Raw genomic sequence first — 17599 nt, forward strand, 5'->3', positions numbered from 1 at the left:
CGAGCGCTGATGCTGCTGCTGATGATGGAGCCTTTATTTATACAGAACTCTTTCTGTTTCGTGCCACCAAAACACACACAGAACGTTTACGCTCGAAAAGCTACGAAAACTAGCTCTGCGCAAAGTTTAAGTCACTTCCAACCGAGAGAGCGCATCACTCCGCGGTTTCCTAGCAACCGGATTAAGAAGTTTTGAGAAGAGCGTGCTCAACATAAGGCGAACATCGCTAACGCGTCGCTGGACGGATGATCTCTGTGAAAGAGCAAAGGTACAGTGTTTTGTTCTGTCCGTCCGGTATTTGACGAGTTGGTGGTCTATTGGCGCTCTTAACTGGACCCAGACAGAAAAAGATAAATTCTCCATAGATGAGCTTTGTTTTCGCGCAGACTTGAGTTGCAGACAGCTGTGACTCCTTTCAGCTCCTTCACAAGAAGTTCACCGGCTGTAAGGCGATCTCGGCTGACTGGCAGCTGGACACAGTGGTTATTGAGATATCCAGTATATCTGAAAATGCTACTACTGATGTGTAGCACAAATACATGTTTAAAAACACCCTGTGTGTTCGTGCTTCTGCGAAGAGACGAGCGCGATTTGAGTTGCAAACTGTCAGGGATGCGTGCTTTTCTGCTTCAGTATAATCCAGGGCACACGTGATGCGCAAATCACTTTTGTAGCAACATCTCTCATTTGTCGGAGGAAAATCCGTGCGTGTTTCTTATGCTTTAAGCCCGAAGCTTAACATATTTGAGGGTTTTTCGTTTTTCTTTTTTTTCAGTAATTCACACATCGCTTTACCAGCATCATCATTTACGCACCATGCCAACTTTTGCTCGCGTTGCGTTCGTCTCGTGGAGAGAATTTGAAACTGTGGACGCCTGAATGAATGAATGGGGATCGTGCTTTGTGAAGATTTCAACTGTCAACCTTTTGCCAATTGTATGTGCTTGTCCAGACAAGTGAGTGTTTATCGTCCTCATTCGTATATCCGTTTTAAGCCAAGAACAAACAGACAACAGAGAACGCGTCATATTATTCCGCCAATGTCGAAGAAACGCAAAACTCCAGACGACGGCGGCGGCGAGGATTCCCTTCAAGAAGGTATGAGCTCATTCCTCCATCCTTAGACTGGCTTCTCATAGTGGGGGCATTTCAGAAAATGTTGGACTGCACCAGCACATACATTAACATGCAGCTTACGCAGTATTTTAAAACCATTGTTGAAACTGATTTAGAAAGTACAAGCCAAAATTTACATCTTATTTCCCCCCAGATATGTTCCTCCGAATCCAGTAGGAGGAAATGATTGATACTTTAACCACCTTTTGTATTAGTTATATAATAAGGACATTCTGAACTTAGAAAACAAATGGACTGACAGAAGCTATAGCTGCATAGATAGATAGATAGATAGATAGATAGATAGATAGATAGATAGATAGATAGATAGATAGATAGATAGATAGATAGATGGATAGATAAAGTAAAATGCATGTAACTGTGGTTGCCAGGCCTTTTTAAAAATAATGTTACAAGCCAAGCATTATGCTTTTCGGAAACTGTATTTTACAGTTTCTAATCACATTTTTGGCAAGAGGGTTGTTGTACTGATTGTGATGATCAGCATCAATCTTTGCTTGTCACCAAGCAATTCAGTGACTGAAGGCTGGGGTTTGAGCAGCAGGAGTTGAGTGGCATAATGTTGTGTGATCGTTTGGTTCCAGTTCCACTACATGTTTTCCATTTACTCACTCGTGAGAGAAACCCGCTCAGAGTGTAAGAGAGGAAACACTTCAAAAACTCGCCTCTTGCCGCCTGCAAAATCACACAAATCATATTTCCAATCACACACTTTCACAAACATGTTCCTCATATAGTTGTATAGAACCAATATAGTAAAAGCAAAAATACATTGTAACTGTATTAAAACGACTGCTAGTTAATATAGACTGTAGGTAGAAGTCAACTGGTTTGGATTTTGCACTGAATTGTGTCATACAGCCTAGTTATGCTGTCAGTCTTAACACTTTTGAGTAAACCACTGTATTTTAAGGCCACATGGCATGCATGAGAAAGAGAACAACTTGGAGGTGGAGCACAAGAAAGCACATAGGAGCCTACTTTGGCTCCCACAGCATGAATTCCATCATTCCTTGACAAGCACGAAATGTCAAGAATTGCTTGAATAAATTATAAACACTGGATTCTTTCATAGTATCATGGCATCACAACACATTACATTTTTAATGCATCATATCAGCATAGCAGTCCATGCATGCAGTGCACTGCACTGATGTGAGCCTTTTAAGAATGTAAGCCTCTCACATGTTTTACATGGAAATGTATTATCCCAATTCATATTGTGTTTGCTGCAAGCATTTTACTAAAATCACCATAAGCATCTTTGATATTAATCCCTACAACAACAAAAAAACCAACACACAAGCTCAGCTTTGCTGCTAGCATGCATGGCTCTGTGCTCTGTGTCAGATCCATGTGAAGGTCAGGCCTCTCTCAGGGTGACTGGGAGAACACTGTCATGTTGTTTGCACACATTGTGTGACCCAACAGCAGGTTTGCTCGCTGCGTTCTATGAGTGTGAGCCAGAACGCGAGTTTCCCTTGGCTAGCACGAACGGGAAAGCAGGCACTTCCTTTAGCCTGTGGAGCATGACATCTGCGTAACTGTGCAGGCTTGTACACAGTGCTTCATGTCCATAATGATCTCACAAATAAACAATTAACAAAGACTACATAACTACACAGTCCTTAAAAAGTTTTAAAATGCCTCTATTATGGGTTAAGAATGATTCATATTTTGTTTTTAGGAGTCCTCAACAACAGGTTGACATGAATGCAAGGTCAAAAAAGAAACCTTTCAATGTCTTATAATATGCATTTATTTTCAACGACTCCCAAACAATTTGCTCAACGATTAATTTTTCCAAACCTCTCCTTTGCGTGACGCTAATCTGTGGTGATTGGTCTGACTGATCTCATTTTCATTTAATCTTGCCTGTAATGCCTGATAAAGCAGCGTTTGTGAGCACAGTACTGCTTTGTGTATGGTGTTTGTTTACATTATTTTCACCGCTCCAAAAGCGGCATGTAATGGCAAAGAATGAATTAGCATTTTCATTCAGACCAACGCAAAAAGACCAACAAGTGGGCAGGCTATATGCTAATGTTTCATGTTGACAACATGAAACGATTTAGGGTTCATTTTAAAAACATCGACTCCCAGAGCTGAGTGTGCACACTTTGAAGGCCACAGACTTTGGCCTTTGAAGGGACCTCCAAAGTGGTTGAAGGACACGCCACCTTTGCAGGATTTCCTAATTGCAACACCAGAGGTTCCCAATTAGCATTCTGCCGCATAGCAATGGTGTTGGAGGAGAGTTGATGAAAGGACAAATGCCGGGAAAGTGGAGCCAGAAGCACTCATTTTTGTTTTTATATTTTACGCCATAATGGAGGAGACAGTGATGTACCTTGGGCTTAGCCAAGACTGAGGCCAGGTAAGTTACACTGGTTTGCTGCTTCCTTTGTTGGATTACAACTTTAACTAGAATTAAAAGTTAGTGAACTAACTATGATGTTGGCTTGGCCATCTTGGCCATGGGGCAAAAGAGCCACAGTACTTGTGTGCCCAACATTCTTGAGTTGCCCCGCTGCAAAAAAAAATAATAATACCATAAAAAAATACACCTGCAACAGTCTTTTTCCATGGTCCCTTGCTGTTTTCTTTTTTAATAAAAAGCCTAGGCTATGATAACAGCTACGACAGGGTTGTCTAGCTGAATGCGAAATAAGTCATGCAAAAACCATAATCTCCTAAATACCATTCAATTTAATCTTATTTTAATAGTACTGACAACATATTTTAAGTTATCACACATTACTGAAAAATTAAAGAAGGGATACTATATATAGTATACTTCGGCGAGTCAAGAGCTAAACAAAAAGTCCTGTTTCATTACACAATACTGTAACTTTTATAAACTTTATACTATCACCACAAAATTTTAATTAATATTTATTATAAAATAAATATTTCATAAAACTGAAACTTAAATATATTATTTCTATAGGCTATACAAAACAGAAAAGAAAAAAGGCTAAATAATAAGGCTGAATAAGCTGATCTATAGCATGTTAAATGGTGGTTGCCTGTCTATGAATGGTACACCCCTCTAAGCTCACAGAAGTGGTTTGACCCAAGTCCTCAGCAGCCAATGACATTGACCTCTTCAAACTGATTTTTAACGTGTACTTCATGTGTATTTCACGTGTATTTGACACGTGAAATACATGTTAAATACCCACAGATTTTTCACGTTAAACAACACGTATTTAACGCGTTAAATAATATTGGATATAATATCGGAGTAATATAGTATTTTAAGAAGCTCTTAAAAAAATATATAAATGACTTTACCATGTTGTGCAGCGCCGATAAATAATATTAAATACGTGTTGTCTACGCATGAAATACACATATTTAACGTGTTGTTGACGCGTTAAAATTCACGTGTATTTGACCCTCTTGGCCTTCCATACACATTAGATATAATGAAGGGAGACGTGAAAAAAGGACATTGCGTTGTTTTGATATGGATTACTTTATCACAGAATATTTGTTTGGGAGCACTTGTTTAGTTTAAAAGTAGACCTGTCAAGCTTTCTATAGATATATCTGTCATGTCTCTTCGTTGAGTAGTATTCATGGAGTTACAGTTCATTTTAATGACGTGTTTGTAAATGAAGATCAGCGCAGACCAAGGCTGCAGACAGCACACCTTGTTTGTTATCTTTATTTTATAAGTGCCCAAAGTTTTGTTGTTATTATGTTTGTATCCAAAAAAAGTAGACCCTTTACAGAGACACGTTAAAATTCACGTGTATTTGACCCTCTTGGCCTTCCATACACATTAGACGTGAAAAAAGGACATCGCGTTGTTTTGATATGGATTACTTTATCACAGAATATTTGTTCGGCAGCACTTGTTTGGTTTAAAAGTAGACATGTCAAACTTTCTATAGATATATTTCTCATGTCTCTTCGTTGAGTATTCATGGAGTTACAGTTCATTTTAATGACGTGTTTGTAAATGAAGATCAGCGCAGACCAAGGCTGCAGACAGCACACCTTGTTTGTTATCTTTATTTTATAAGTGCCCAAAGTTTTTTTGTTATTATGTTTGTATCCAAAAAAAAGTAGACCCTTTACAGATTCGATTGATGTATTGCTCTTATCTGTACGATTAAAACTGAAAGTGTAATTTAAGTAATTGTCGGGGTTATCAGGAGAAAATGACTCATAACGCGTATATGCGTTAATCAACTCCAGAGGTAAAAGGCTGTCGAGATTTTTTTTACTTCCAGTATTCATAAAGCTGTCAAATTATTTTTCATTTTGCACACATAAACAGCCCAAAAACACCTGAATTCTGCGCTTGTTGTGTTCTAATGGGTGGATTAGTGCATCTGCTGTGATATTATTTTCGGAAGCTCTTAAAAAATGCTGATGAAGCGCTCATTTCTCTCTAGTCTTTCTCTCTGTTCTTTGACCAGAGACATAATTTATTAATGAGATCTGACCCAGTAATAATAACATATGTTGGTTAATGTTATTATGTTGGTTTAACATTATGTTGTCAGTGTGAATGAAATGTGTAGCCTATTTATTTGTCCGATCTCGCCCCGAAACGCGGCTGTCATGTGGACTTCAAGTGTTCAGAGAAATACATTGCGAGCTCGTGGACATTTGGCTGCCGCGAATATATCATGTTATTACTTTAAACAGTTCAGAAACATCTGAATTTAGCTCTTAGTGTGTTCTAACGTGTGGATTGCGTGCAATCGCCTTTTAAAAGGTCTTAAATAAGAATGAATTCGCTCGTTGTGAGCTCCTTGGAGACAGTGCCTGAGCTGAGCAGCAGCAATTCTTCTCTCGTCTTTCTGACTGCTCTCTGCCCAGAAATCAATTATTAATGAGCCCTGACCCCTGTAATAATAAGATATGTTGGTTTAGCTTGTCAGTTTGAGGCAAATTGTATTATTTACTTGGTATTTTTAACCGGTTTAAAAGTGAAACAAACTCGACTCCTCCCAATCTCTCCCGGGTATTGCAACGGGTAGGCTATTGCAACTAGGGGCGCAATTTTTCTCAGACAATATAAGTCTATGGGTAATGTATTTTTACATTTAAAAATTTATAATAAAAAAAAAACTTTAATTCTGATAACTCTGAAAAGATATAGCACACACCACCGCTCTATCCCGCAGGTGTCTGCCGAGTTTGGGGCTTGTGGCTTTAATGCCCTAGGAGGAGATACGTTTAGAATTTTTTAGTCTCAGAAAAATAATAATAAAAAGAATAAAAATAAGAAGTTTAAATAGCATAACAGTATGTTGGCAAGCCAACATAATTACAGGATTGGCTTGGAGTTTACTTACATGCAATGATACATTTGGTAAACTACAAAACACACACACACAGCAGTTAAAATGCTGACTGATATCTTACAAAGGTGCGATTTTATATAATTTATTGCCTTGACCATGGTCATCATATGTAGACAGGTTTGCCAGTTAAGTTTAGATAGTTAAGCATAAAAATAAAACTGTGAAAAAATAAAATAAAATAGAGCACTATGCAGCTCAATGTGACAGCTGAACAGTGCTCTGTTTGACCAGTCCGAGTCCTTTAGATGCAGCCTTTGATTGATATAGTTAGCAAAAATGTGTTAATATTCGGACAGAATGTTGATACTTTCATTTACAAAATAATCAGATGTGGACTGTAAGGAAGTATATTCGTTAAGTACACTCTGACAAATATGAACTACTAAGTTTTCTTTTTTTAACACTATACAACAATGCGTCATGCTGTAAAATACCATATTTTTGTAGAATAAACTACCCAACTGTAAATTTAGTAGGCAACTTAACATTTTATAGAAGTAAAATGCAACATACAGTATTGCAGCAGTAATATTAATACCAAAACCATCCTGACAAATTCTTTTTTAGGACAATACTGTATACCTTTACTTTTACTCTCAATACCTGAAGTATATTAGAGTATGCAAGATAATACTTTTACTTAAAGGACAGTTCAGCCAAAAATGAAAATTCTATAATTATTTACTCACCCTTAAGTTGCTCCAGGTTTAGAATTTTCATTTTTGGGTGAACTATCCCTTCCTTTATAAATGACTATTAGTTTTTAGTATTAGTAGTTACTAAAAGTTGTTTACTAAAGAACCTCAATATTTCTTGTACTAATTACATTGTTATAGCTCTAAACAGTTTCTCTTTTCCTTCTTTCCCTAAATCAGAGAGCCATGGGAACCTTGGTTACATTCGTAACCTGAGACGTTCCCTGTTAAGGGAACTTTGAACTGCGTCCTCTGAAGGGACACTATGGGGAACAGTATACCCACGTCGCCATGCTGAGGGGAGTGCAGGCCAGAATCATGGCAAACACTAAGTACCAACTCTACCATTTCACCGGGAGTCGCCCCTGGGATGGTTCGATGGCTGTCCATGACATTATCCCTTATGGCCAAAAGCCTAAGCTACATACCCAACTTACCTGAAGGGCCTCGGCCCGGGGTAGAGTTGAAGGCTTGGAATCACGAAAAAATTCTTATAAAGGGATACGACTAAGAACCTAGCACTGTTTATTACCAAGTCTTGCCTGTCACAAAGGAGGGGCTCTCGTGGCACTCTGATAGAGCAGCTCAAAGATGGAATGGCCCGGGAGCAGAGCAATTGGAGGACGGAACGTACAGATGAAGCCTCGGCCACGCCTGTACCATGGCGTCCAGCCCCAATGGAGCTGGATGAGTAAGAGGAAGCCAGAGGGGATAGTGCGACGCTCTCTTGAGCCGCAAAACCGATCCACCCAGGTCTGGCCAACCTCTCTAACTCTGCTTCAACACCTTGGTGCGAAGGCGCCATTCCCCGAGCCTCAGCCCCTGCCTCAGCAGGATGTCTGCTCTCACAGTGCGTCTCAAAACAGTATGTAGTACTGGAGCGCTCTGATGAAAAAACGGAGAATTCAGTCTCCCATGAGAGGAGGACTCCGATCTCCGAGCAGCATGCTCATAGGCGACCCTTTTTGAAAAGGGGAGCGCTTCTAAACTACCGCAAGAATTGCCCTCACAGCCCTCGATGTTGAGGGGCGGTGCTTGAGGTGTATAACAAATACACACTGGTTGGATGAAGCCCAAGGAACCCCGGGGCTAATTATCTTAAGAAAGTGCGTAACCCTTACCGTACAGGATTCCAGAAAGTGCGCAGAGCCTTGCGTGCACACTTACCACTTATGTGGATTTCACACTGACAACCATGTGGTTTTGAGAAAGTACACAGGCTTAGCGTGTGTACTGAAAGTTACCTGACAACCACTGTATGTGAGAGCTCACCTTCAGAGAGACCTGTGAAGCCTACTATCTGATAACCACAATATGTGGGAGTTCACCTACAGAGAGGCCTAGAGAGGCCTACTACCTGTTACCAGATAACCACCTCAGTGGAAGGTAATATGGAATTTGACTCCAGGGAGGCCTGGTGAAACCTACTACCTGACAACCACAAACCGTGGGAGCTCGTTTTTTTTTTTTTTTTTTTTTTAGTGGAAATGCACAGTATGTGGGAGCTAAATCTCCAGGGAGGCCTGGTGAGGCCTACTACCTGAGAACCACAGTATGTGGGAGCTCACTTTCAGAGAGGCCTGATGAAGCCTACTACCTGATAACCACAATATGTGGGAGTCCACACAGCCCCTCATGTTGAGGGAAGCAATGCTTGGGGTGTATAACAAATACACACTGGTTGAATGAAGTCCATGGACCCTATCTTCAGAAAGGGAATGAAGCAGAGCTCGTAACCCATACCGTACAGGATTTAAGAAAGTGCGCAGAGCCTTGCATTCACACTTACCACTTACGTGGATTTGAGAAAGTGCGCAAAGTGTTCAGGTGCACACTGACCACCATGTGGTTTTGAGAAAGTACACAGGCTTAGCGTGTGTACAGAAAGGTTCCTAAGCATCGCAGAGGCACTGGTTCGCACGGGAGAGGTGAGCTCCAACCCTCAAGCGAGGGGAGCATCACCTGAGACAGTACATACAGAAGGACTCTGTAACTACCACCTCCCCGGATACGCCAAGCGGCCAGTAAAGGAAAGCACTGTAAAGGAAACTCACAGAGTTTGTTAGTAGACATATAACCACCAGCCACATAACACCCATAAGCAGAAAGGGTTACATACTCACCCTTTTTTAATTGTAAATTTTTTTTCTAATTTTGCAGCGGCGCGATCCATAACTTCTAACAGTTCCCCATACGCAGAGCAGGAGAAATGAGTGGCTCAGCCTCAGCTTCTTCGCCACTCTCAAATATCTCCTGCTCTTTCTGGGTAGAACCCAGCAGAGCACTAACTTCAGTGTCAGAATGGGTTAATGACAAGTCATCTTCCTCCCGAAGTTCGCTCTCGTTTGCCGCCGGAGAGTGTGAGAGGAAAAGTCCCTCTCTACACTCCTCAGCGAGATCCACCTGTGACCCCCACGAGCTCATTCTCCTCCGTGCCTCGGCAACGCCGGGTCCTGAGCCGCGAGATCCAGATGACAAACGAGAGTGGAGCTTTTTCACAGAAAAACGCTCACAGTGCGCGCAGATTGCCCCCTCAAGGACATCGCGCGCGTGCTCTTCGCCCAAACAAGAGACGCAAAGACTGTATGTGTCATCAGGTGTCAAATAATGCTGACATGGATGCACACACTGTTTAAACGCCTTGATAGTGGATGCCATGATATTATAATAGATCGCTCTTACCGTTCTGGTCGTTTCTCAGATGGACGCTTCAAACAAAACAGTCAATGAAGACGAAGAAGATAAGTGACGGGTCCTACGGGCGCGTATTTATAGTCGCGCCGGAAACGACGTCAGAGGCTGTCGCCGGCCAACACGTTGGCGATTTTCGAAGTATACTTCAACACTTGTATCCTTTGACAGGGAACCCTGGTTTTTATCACTTTTGCTACGTATCTGAGTAAATGAAAACACAATCGCTTACATTTCAACTTGAATTCCCTTAATGAACTCACATCCGCCGTGTTCTTTGAATATAAACACCATCGTCATCTGTATGCAAGTTCTATCCCTGAAGGGATACATTAAGCCTTGAATTCCACTAAAAAGATTTGAGATAGTGTGGATTTATTGTCCGTTAAAAGCACTTGGCATTTTTAAGATCTGGACAGTTTTGCACATTTACTTCCTGTCTAGTGCACACGATTTCAAGTGGCCAAGACCGCAAGTGTGAGGATTTGGACAAGGCATTCAGTTTGGCACAACCTTAGTTGCGCCGCTATGACACAATCGCACTTCAATGGACCACTCCGGAGTCCAGGCACTGCAGTTTGGGACACAGCTAAAAATTTTATTCACTTTCAGATTTAAGAGTTTGCAGGATGTTTTCATTCACTTAGAGCTGTGTTACACACTGCATGAAAGGTAATTTTCAAAAATCCATAATAGGGGCACTTTAAAAACCATATATAACATCGCGGTTACGTATGGTAACCCTCATTCCCTGAAGGAGGGAACAGAGATGCCACATCAGTGACCAACAAAATTGGGATATCACTTCGATAGACCAATCTACTTCGAGTGTAAACTAAACAAGCCAATGAATATTGGCATGCAGTTATTGCATCCAGCTGCAGCTGATCACAGCGTGAGTATAAGAAGGCAGCAGGTGCAATGCATACCAAGTTTTCACTGAGGAGCTGAGCTGGAGACATGGCAGCTCAGCGGCAGTACAGCAACCATGGCGACAGGACATGGCATCTACGTTCCCTCCTTTGGGGTACATAACCGAGACGTTCCCTTTCAGTCGGTCACTCTCTACTCCACATCGGTGACCAACAAAAATGAACAAGTAGTTCCACTCACCAATGTCAAAGCACTACCTCACTAGGTGAGATTGGATAACACTGGGAAAACGTACCTGTTCCACTTGGAACAGGGACGCTGCGGAAGCCCCATCCTTCCTGAAAGAGGTCTGCCCAGGCCGCAGCTCTACAAATATCTGTCAACGAGGCGCCACAAGCCAACGCCCAGGAAGATGCAACACTTCTAGTTGAGTGAGCTCGTAATCTGAATGAGCAGGGCACACTCTGTGCCTGATAAGCCAGGGTTATGGCATCCACAATCCAGAGGGCCTTCCTGTACTTAGAGACGGCATTCCCCTTCTGCTAGCCTCTATAACAGACAAAGATCTCGATAACAATATCATTGACTTGATTGCAAATAAATGCACAGACACTGTTTAAACTGAACAGAAATGACATAACTGAATTCAATGATGAACTGCCTTTAACTATCATTTTGCATTATTGAGACACTGTTTTCCAAATGAATGTTGTTCAGTGCTTTGACGCAATGTATTTTGTTTAAAGCGCTATATAAATAAAGGTGATTGATTGATTGATTGACAAAGAGCTGTCCTGAGGTCCTGAAGCTTTGTGTCCGGTCGACGTAGCATATAAATGCTCAGGCAGGACAGAGCAAAGCCAGGAACCTTGGGCACGTAGCCAGGCAGGGGCCTCAGGATTACCTGGGAGTCAGACGGCCCAAACTTTAGGCACAAATCGTCGACCGAAAATGCATGCAGGCCCCCTACCCTCTTAATGGAGGCCAGTGCTTTCAATGAAAGAAACTTTAGCTCAACTGAATGCAAAGGCTTGAATGGGCCCTGCTGTAATGATTTAAGCACTAGAGTCAGGTCCCAAAAGGGTATAGAGGGGGGCCTGGAAGGATTTAACCTCCTGGCCCCTGTGAGGAACCTGATGATGAGGTCATGCTTACCCAAAGACTTCCCATTCACAGGTCATGGTACACAGCAATAGCGGTAACCTGGACTTTGAGGGTGGAGTGAGGCAGCCTTCGCTCCAGCCCTTGCTGCAGAAAGGAAAGCACGATCGCAATCTGGCATCTTCGGGGGTCTTCTCGGCGAGAAGAACACCACTCGACGAACAGATTCCACTTCAAGGCATAAGCATGTCTCATAGAGGGTGTTCTTGCTGAAGTGATGGTATCCACTACCTCCTGAGGTAGGTCACCTAGAACCTCCGTGTCCCATCCAGGGACCAGACATAGAGTTTCCAAAGGACTGGATGCGGGTGCCAAACGGTTCCCCTTCTCTGAGTCAGTAGATCCTTACTCAGAGGAATCGGCCAAGGAGGGGCTGTCGTGAGGAGCACTCGTTCGGGGAACCAGGTCTGAGTGGGCCCATACGACATATCTAGCAAGAGTTAATCCTCATCCTCCTGGACTTTACACAGTGTCTATGCGAGAAGTCTCACTGGGCAAAACGTATATTTGAACAACTGGCAATGAGAGGTCTCTGGAGAAGCAAACAGGCCTACCTGAGCGGCTCCGAACCATCTCCAAATCAGCTGGACCATCAGGGGATGGAGACGGCATTCTCCCGGGAGCATTGCTCCAGACAGCTCATTGGCAGTACGGTTGAGCAGGCCCAGAATGTGAGCGGCACGAAGTCACCTCAGAACCTTCCGACTCCAAAGGAGGAGGTGGTGGGCGAGTTGCAACATGCGACGGGAGCATAGACCACCTTGTCGGTTGATGTTGCTGTGTTCGCTGTGTTGTCCGTTCGGACCAGCACATGCTTGCCTCATAAGGGACCTTTGAGACAGTTCAAGGCAAGGTGCACTGCTAACAACTTTAGGCAACTGAAGCTGCGGCCCGTCCAAACCCCAGAGATTGCATGCCCATTGTACGTGGTCCCCCTGCCAGTGGTGGAGGCATCCGTGTAAACCACAGCATGCCTGGAGATCTGCTCTAGGGGCACCCCTGCCCATAGAAATGCAAGATCTGACCACGGTGTGAGGATTTGGCGACAGGCCGGTGTAACTTGGACCTGATGAGTGCCGCGCTTCTACGCCCATCTCGGGACTCGGCCATAAAACCAGTGCTGGAGCGGTCTCATATGTAACAGGCCAAGCGGTGTAAGTGCTGCTGCAGCCACCATATGCCCCAGGAGCCTCTGAAAAAGTTTGAGTGGGACCGCTGTTCTGCCCTTGAACATGCCCTGAAGGTAGCAGAGCCTGGTTCGCAGTTCCGAGATGGTCATCTTCACGTTGTGGGAACATGACTTATCCACGAAGGCCACCACAGCATGCTCAACGCCCAGACACTTGAGGCAGCGATCATGACCATCACCCCTTGCCAGGCAATGATGCACCCAGAAATGCACGGGTGAAATGGCATCCTTATGAGGAAGATCCGTCGTCTTTACAAAAACGCACCCGTGAAGCTTTTTTAGTGCTGAGGCGCACAGGGGAAAATGGCCGCTTGCAACACAACGGGGTAGTGCAGTCTGAAGTGCGCAAACCACTCGACACAGGAACAACCACCACTGAAGCGCTGTCTCACCAACACATGAAGCTTCCGAGAGCATGCTGAACTAGTAGTTCACAGCAGACTCAAAAGTTTGAGTAATTAAGTTTTTTTTTTCAATGCTGAATTTATTTGATAAAAAATACAGTAAAAACAGTCATATTTTTAAATCTCTCTCTGAGAATCCATGATTTTGTGGCCATTTCATGCCATATAAATGCTGTCCACACATTTTCATGGCAATGCTTTTTTTTTTTTTTTCTGGGGTAGGCTGCCAGGTCTTTTTCCCCCCAACCTTCCACATTACACAGCTTGGGACTCACATTAACATTCACACCTACAGCTAGTTTAGTGTATCAAATTCACCTACTGTATGGTGCATGTTTTTTGATTGTGGAGAAACCTGAGCACCCACAGGAAACCCACACTGGGGGAACAAACAAAAACTCCATACAACATCTCCAGCTGGGTCTTCTTGTGAAACAACAACATCAGCATGGCCAATAACACTGGGCAGAGTGGCTGATATAATACTGATATATGTAAATATAATCCTAAAATACTACATTTGGGACCAGACCACCTCTAATATAGCCAGTGGCGATGATGTCAAAATGGACGAATATTTAGCAGATAATGGGCCAGGCTGTTATATTAGTCACAAAAAAATATATATATATATATACACACACACACACACACGCACTCACACATACATACACATATATTTCTATGAAGGCACCACTGTTGGTCTGTGATCAGGTTAATATATACATTTCTTTAAAAAAATAATCTTTGTGTGATTTAAAAATATATATATATATATAAACATATATATATACAGGAAAGTAAATACATAATAAATAAATAACAATAAGTCGTAGATAATACTCATAACCACTGCATGGTATTAAAGGTTTGCGTCTCGTACTGTTGCAGGATCACAATGCCATCCATCCATAATCACACTTATCACACACAAACTTAATATAGAAGACTAATAATATAATATATGTAACAAGTAAAGAAAGAAAGAAAGAGAAAGACAGACAGAGACAAAATGGCAAATGTAAAAATGTAAAAATGTCCTTGTTATATGATGATCTGTTACATAGACTACAAATTGTGAACAATAAAATTAATACATAAAACACATTGCATAGTGAGGGTTTTTACTCAAATTAATGTGATTATACAGCCCTGAGAAATATTAGAAATATAAAGTGTGTGTGTGTGTGTGTGTGTGTGTGTGTGTGTGTGTGTGTGTGTGTGTGTGTGTGTGTGTGTGTGTGTGTGTGTGTGTGTGTGTGTGTGCGGTTCAGGTATACTCTACCTACGTTATGAAGACAAAATGTCCCCACAAAGTTGTAAAGTTTTTTGAAAAACTCAAAATAGAAAGTTTTGTGTGAGGGGTAGGTTAGGGTAAGTGGATAGAAAATACAGTTTGTACATTATAAAAACCATTAAGCCATTGGAATATATTTTCATAAAACATGGAAACCCAACGCATGCATACAGCCATCATTGGTCTCCACACACACACACACCAGTGATGGCTGTAATGTACATAAAGTGAGCTTTAACCCTCGCAGTTTTACCAGTCGATTTTATTGAACCGTGATCAGCACGTCCGCATTATCATTTAATTTGCAAATATTTCTTATATATTTCTGTATTGGTTAAATTTTCATTAAACTGTTTACTGCTTTTTTACCATTTAAAAATAGACTGCTAAAACAAGCTTAGACTAAATGTGGTATGACTCTAATCCAGTGATCCTGGTGAATCAGGTGTATGCTCCAGGGGTAATTGAAAAGATTTTGATTTTGTTACATTAGTATCTTTAAAAAATATATTTTACAATTCAGTTTATTCCAGAAATAAAAAGGATGTGTCTTGTGTAAACTTGTTAAACTTCTATTTTCATTACAACAGTAAAATGGCAGATACATTTGTATCCAGAACTGTTCAAACCTTGTAACAGACAGTAAAGCTTGGGTGTCTCAATAAATGGAAAGGAAAAATAGTAAATGTAAAGTAAATGTAGCTGATTAGTAAACTAAATAGTATTAGTAATAATACTTAATGTTATCCAGTACAAAATCATTTAAAGCACTGCCATGTTTGACCAAATTTAGTGTCATACTTAAGCTTTGCATTTGGGTTTGTAGGGGTAAACACTGGTCTAATATATACATATATTTTATTATTTTCTATTTTAAGATAAATGTTATATAGGTACACGTATTATAACAATGTCTAAAAATATATGGATTGCATTGAGTAAAGCCTAAAAATAATATCTGACCCATCCCATATTCTTAAATGAAGAATGTAATCTTTTGCCCTCTGACCAATTTCCATCTTGTACGCTGAGAATCTAATTTTTTGCTTATAGGCTTAAACAGTTGTACTTTAATTAGATTCATCATTTAAAGTTCCTTGTAGCTTGTATTAATAATGTCTGTTTAAATATAACAACAATGCTCTGATCTTTTTCCAGATAAATCTGAATTATGTTGCATGTTTTACTATTAAATAACAAATCTACATATCGTATACTCTACATCTGAGATATGTATAGTTGATCAAATGTACTTTTTGAAATTATTTAGCACATTATCTAAATCGAATTACAAAAGAGAAAATGCACAGGCAATTTATCATACAAGAGCCAAATTGTTGGGCCACATTATTGAAGAGTAAAAATAAAGAAGAGTAAACCATACATGATTGATGATTTATTAATAATTGCCAACAAGTTTTCTGAAATGTTATGTTTAAATGCGCAAATTAGGAATTCTCTAAATAATTGTGCACTGATTTGCAAACATTTGCAGAAAAGAAATTCTCCTTTCATGTTGTTGGCATATCAGAGTCAAAGGTTTTTACCTTTTTTATCACCCCCTAAATCAGCAGATGTCATACATGTTTTAGGATTAAAATAAAATCAGGCAAATTATATATGAACAAACACCTCTGTAAAAACCTTAAGTTTTTTGGCTCAATGAAAGAGAAAAGCAACTCATTTTGTATGTGTACATGTACAGTAATTGAAATATTGAGAAGCAAATAGTAAAATTAAATAAAGTGTATTTGGATGTTTTCTATCAGCTAGTTTGAAACAGTATATAATGAAAAGACAAATAGCCCACAATCTTAAAGTTTACCAGAACATTTAAAAAAATGTTAATATTTTTACACAATATATCCTTTTATAAGTATTTCATATTGTGCTTCATTTTCCATAGCTTTCACAATGTAATTTTCTTTCTTTTTCTTTTTTTTTAATAATGGGTCTTCATATTTTAAGATTAAATATCTGGGTCAGTGGTAAAATAATAAAATCTCTGTATAAAAAGAGCATTTGAAAAGTTGCAAAAATAAATGCTGAAGGCAAACTGAAAAGTTTCCAAGATGATCCCATGGAACATAAAAGTGCCCATATTTGAGGAAACACCTAATGGCATTAACAGGACAGTCATTATCTGTGTGTGTTTTCACTGCAATTATTCTGCTGGCCTAATTTCATGAGGAATTCAGCTTAGACAGAGGCCATTCACTGCTGCAGTATAAATGTATTATTCCGAGATCGTTCTGTAACCCTTCCACGAGAATGCCATGTACTTTCCAGGGGTTTGTGAGCCAGCATTAAAAAGATACAGGGGGCCGAACAACGTTTCTGTTCAGAGTCCTCATGCGTACACAAAATATCCTGTAGCAGACAGAAAGGCCCCTGACAGGCCGTGTGACATCACTCGTGTGTGAAGTAGGGAAACAGATGCTTTTGTGCAGGACGTACAGTGCTGAGTGCTGCTGACAGCCTCAGACTCTTCCTCTTGAAGATTTGTAGTGAGCATGTAACAGTCTTTTTAGTTTGAGAAATAAAGCTGATAAAATTAGTAAGAGAAAAGAGGTTATGTTAACATTTATCATTTACTGTAAAGCCTCATTCATATATATAGTTGCACACACACACACACACAAATATATATATATATATGTGTGTGTGTGTGTGTGTGTGTACAGTATGTGTGTGTACCATTGAATAAAAACCAATGTTGGCTCATTATTACTTAGCAAGAATGTATAGTTAAGACATTGATTATAATATAGATAATTCAAATAAATGGGGTTCTTTTAAACTGCCTATTTATCAAATAATCCTGA

The 17599-nt window shown here is 40.6% G+C and overlaps 1 protein-coding gene across 1 annotated transcript in view; it reads left to right on the plus strand.

Moving 5' to 3' along the window:
• The first annotated feature begins 274 nt into the window (after positions 1–274).
• LOC113057330 (cAMP and cAMP-inhibited cGMP 3',5'-cyclic phosphodiesterase 10A-like) overlaps positions 275–17599 on the plus strand; it is a 67536-nt gene continuing 50211 nt past the window's right edge. Inside the window, exon 1 of the mRNA XM_026224682.1 lies at positions 275–1098. Within this exon, the coding sequence (XP_026080467.1) occupies positions 888–1098 (211 nt within the window). The 5' untranslated portion in view covers positions 275–887. The remainder of the gene's footprint in view (positions 1099–17599) is intronic.

Source organism: Carassius auratus, chromosome 38, assembly GCF_003368295.1.
Source record: "Carassius auratus strain Wakin chromosome 38, ASM336829v1, whole genome shotgun sequence".
Taxonomy (NCBI): Eukaryota; Metazoa; Chordata; class Actinopteri; order Cypriniformes; family Cyprinidae; genus Carassius; species Carassius auratus.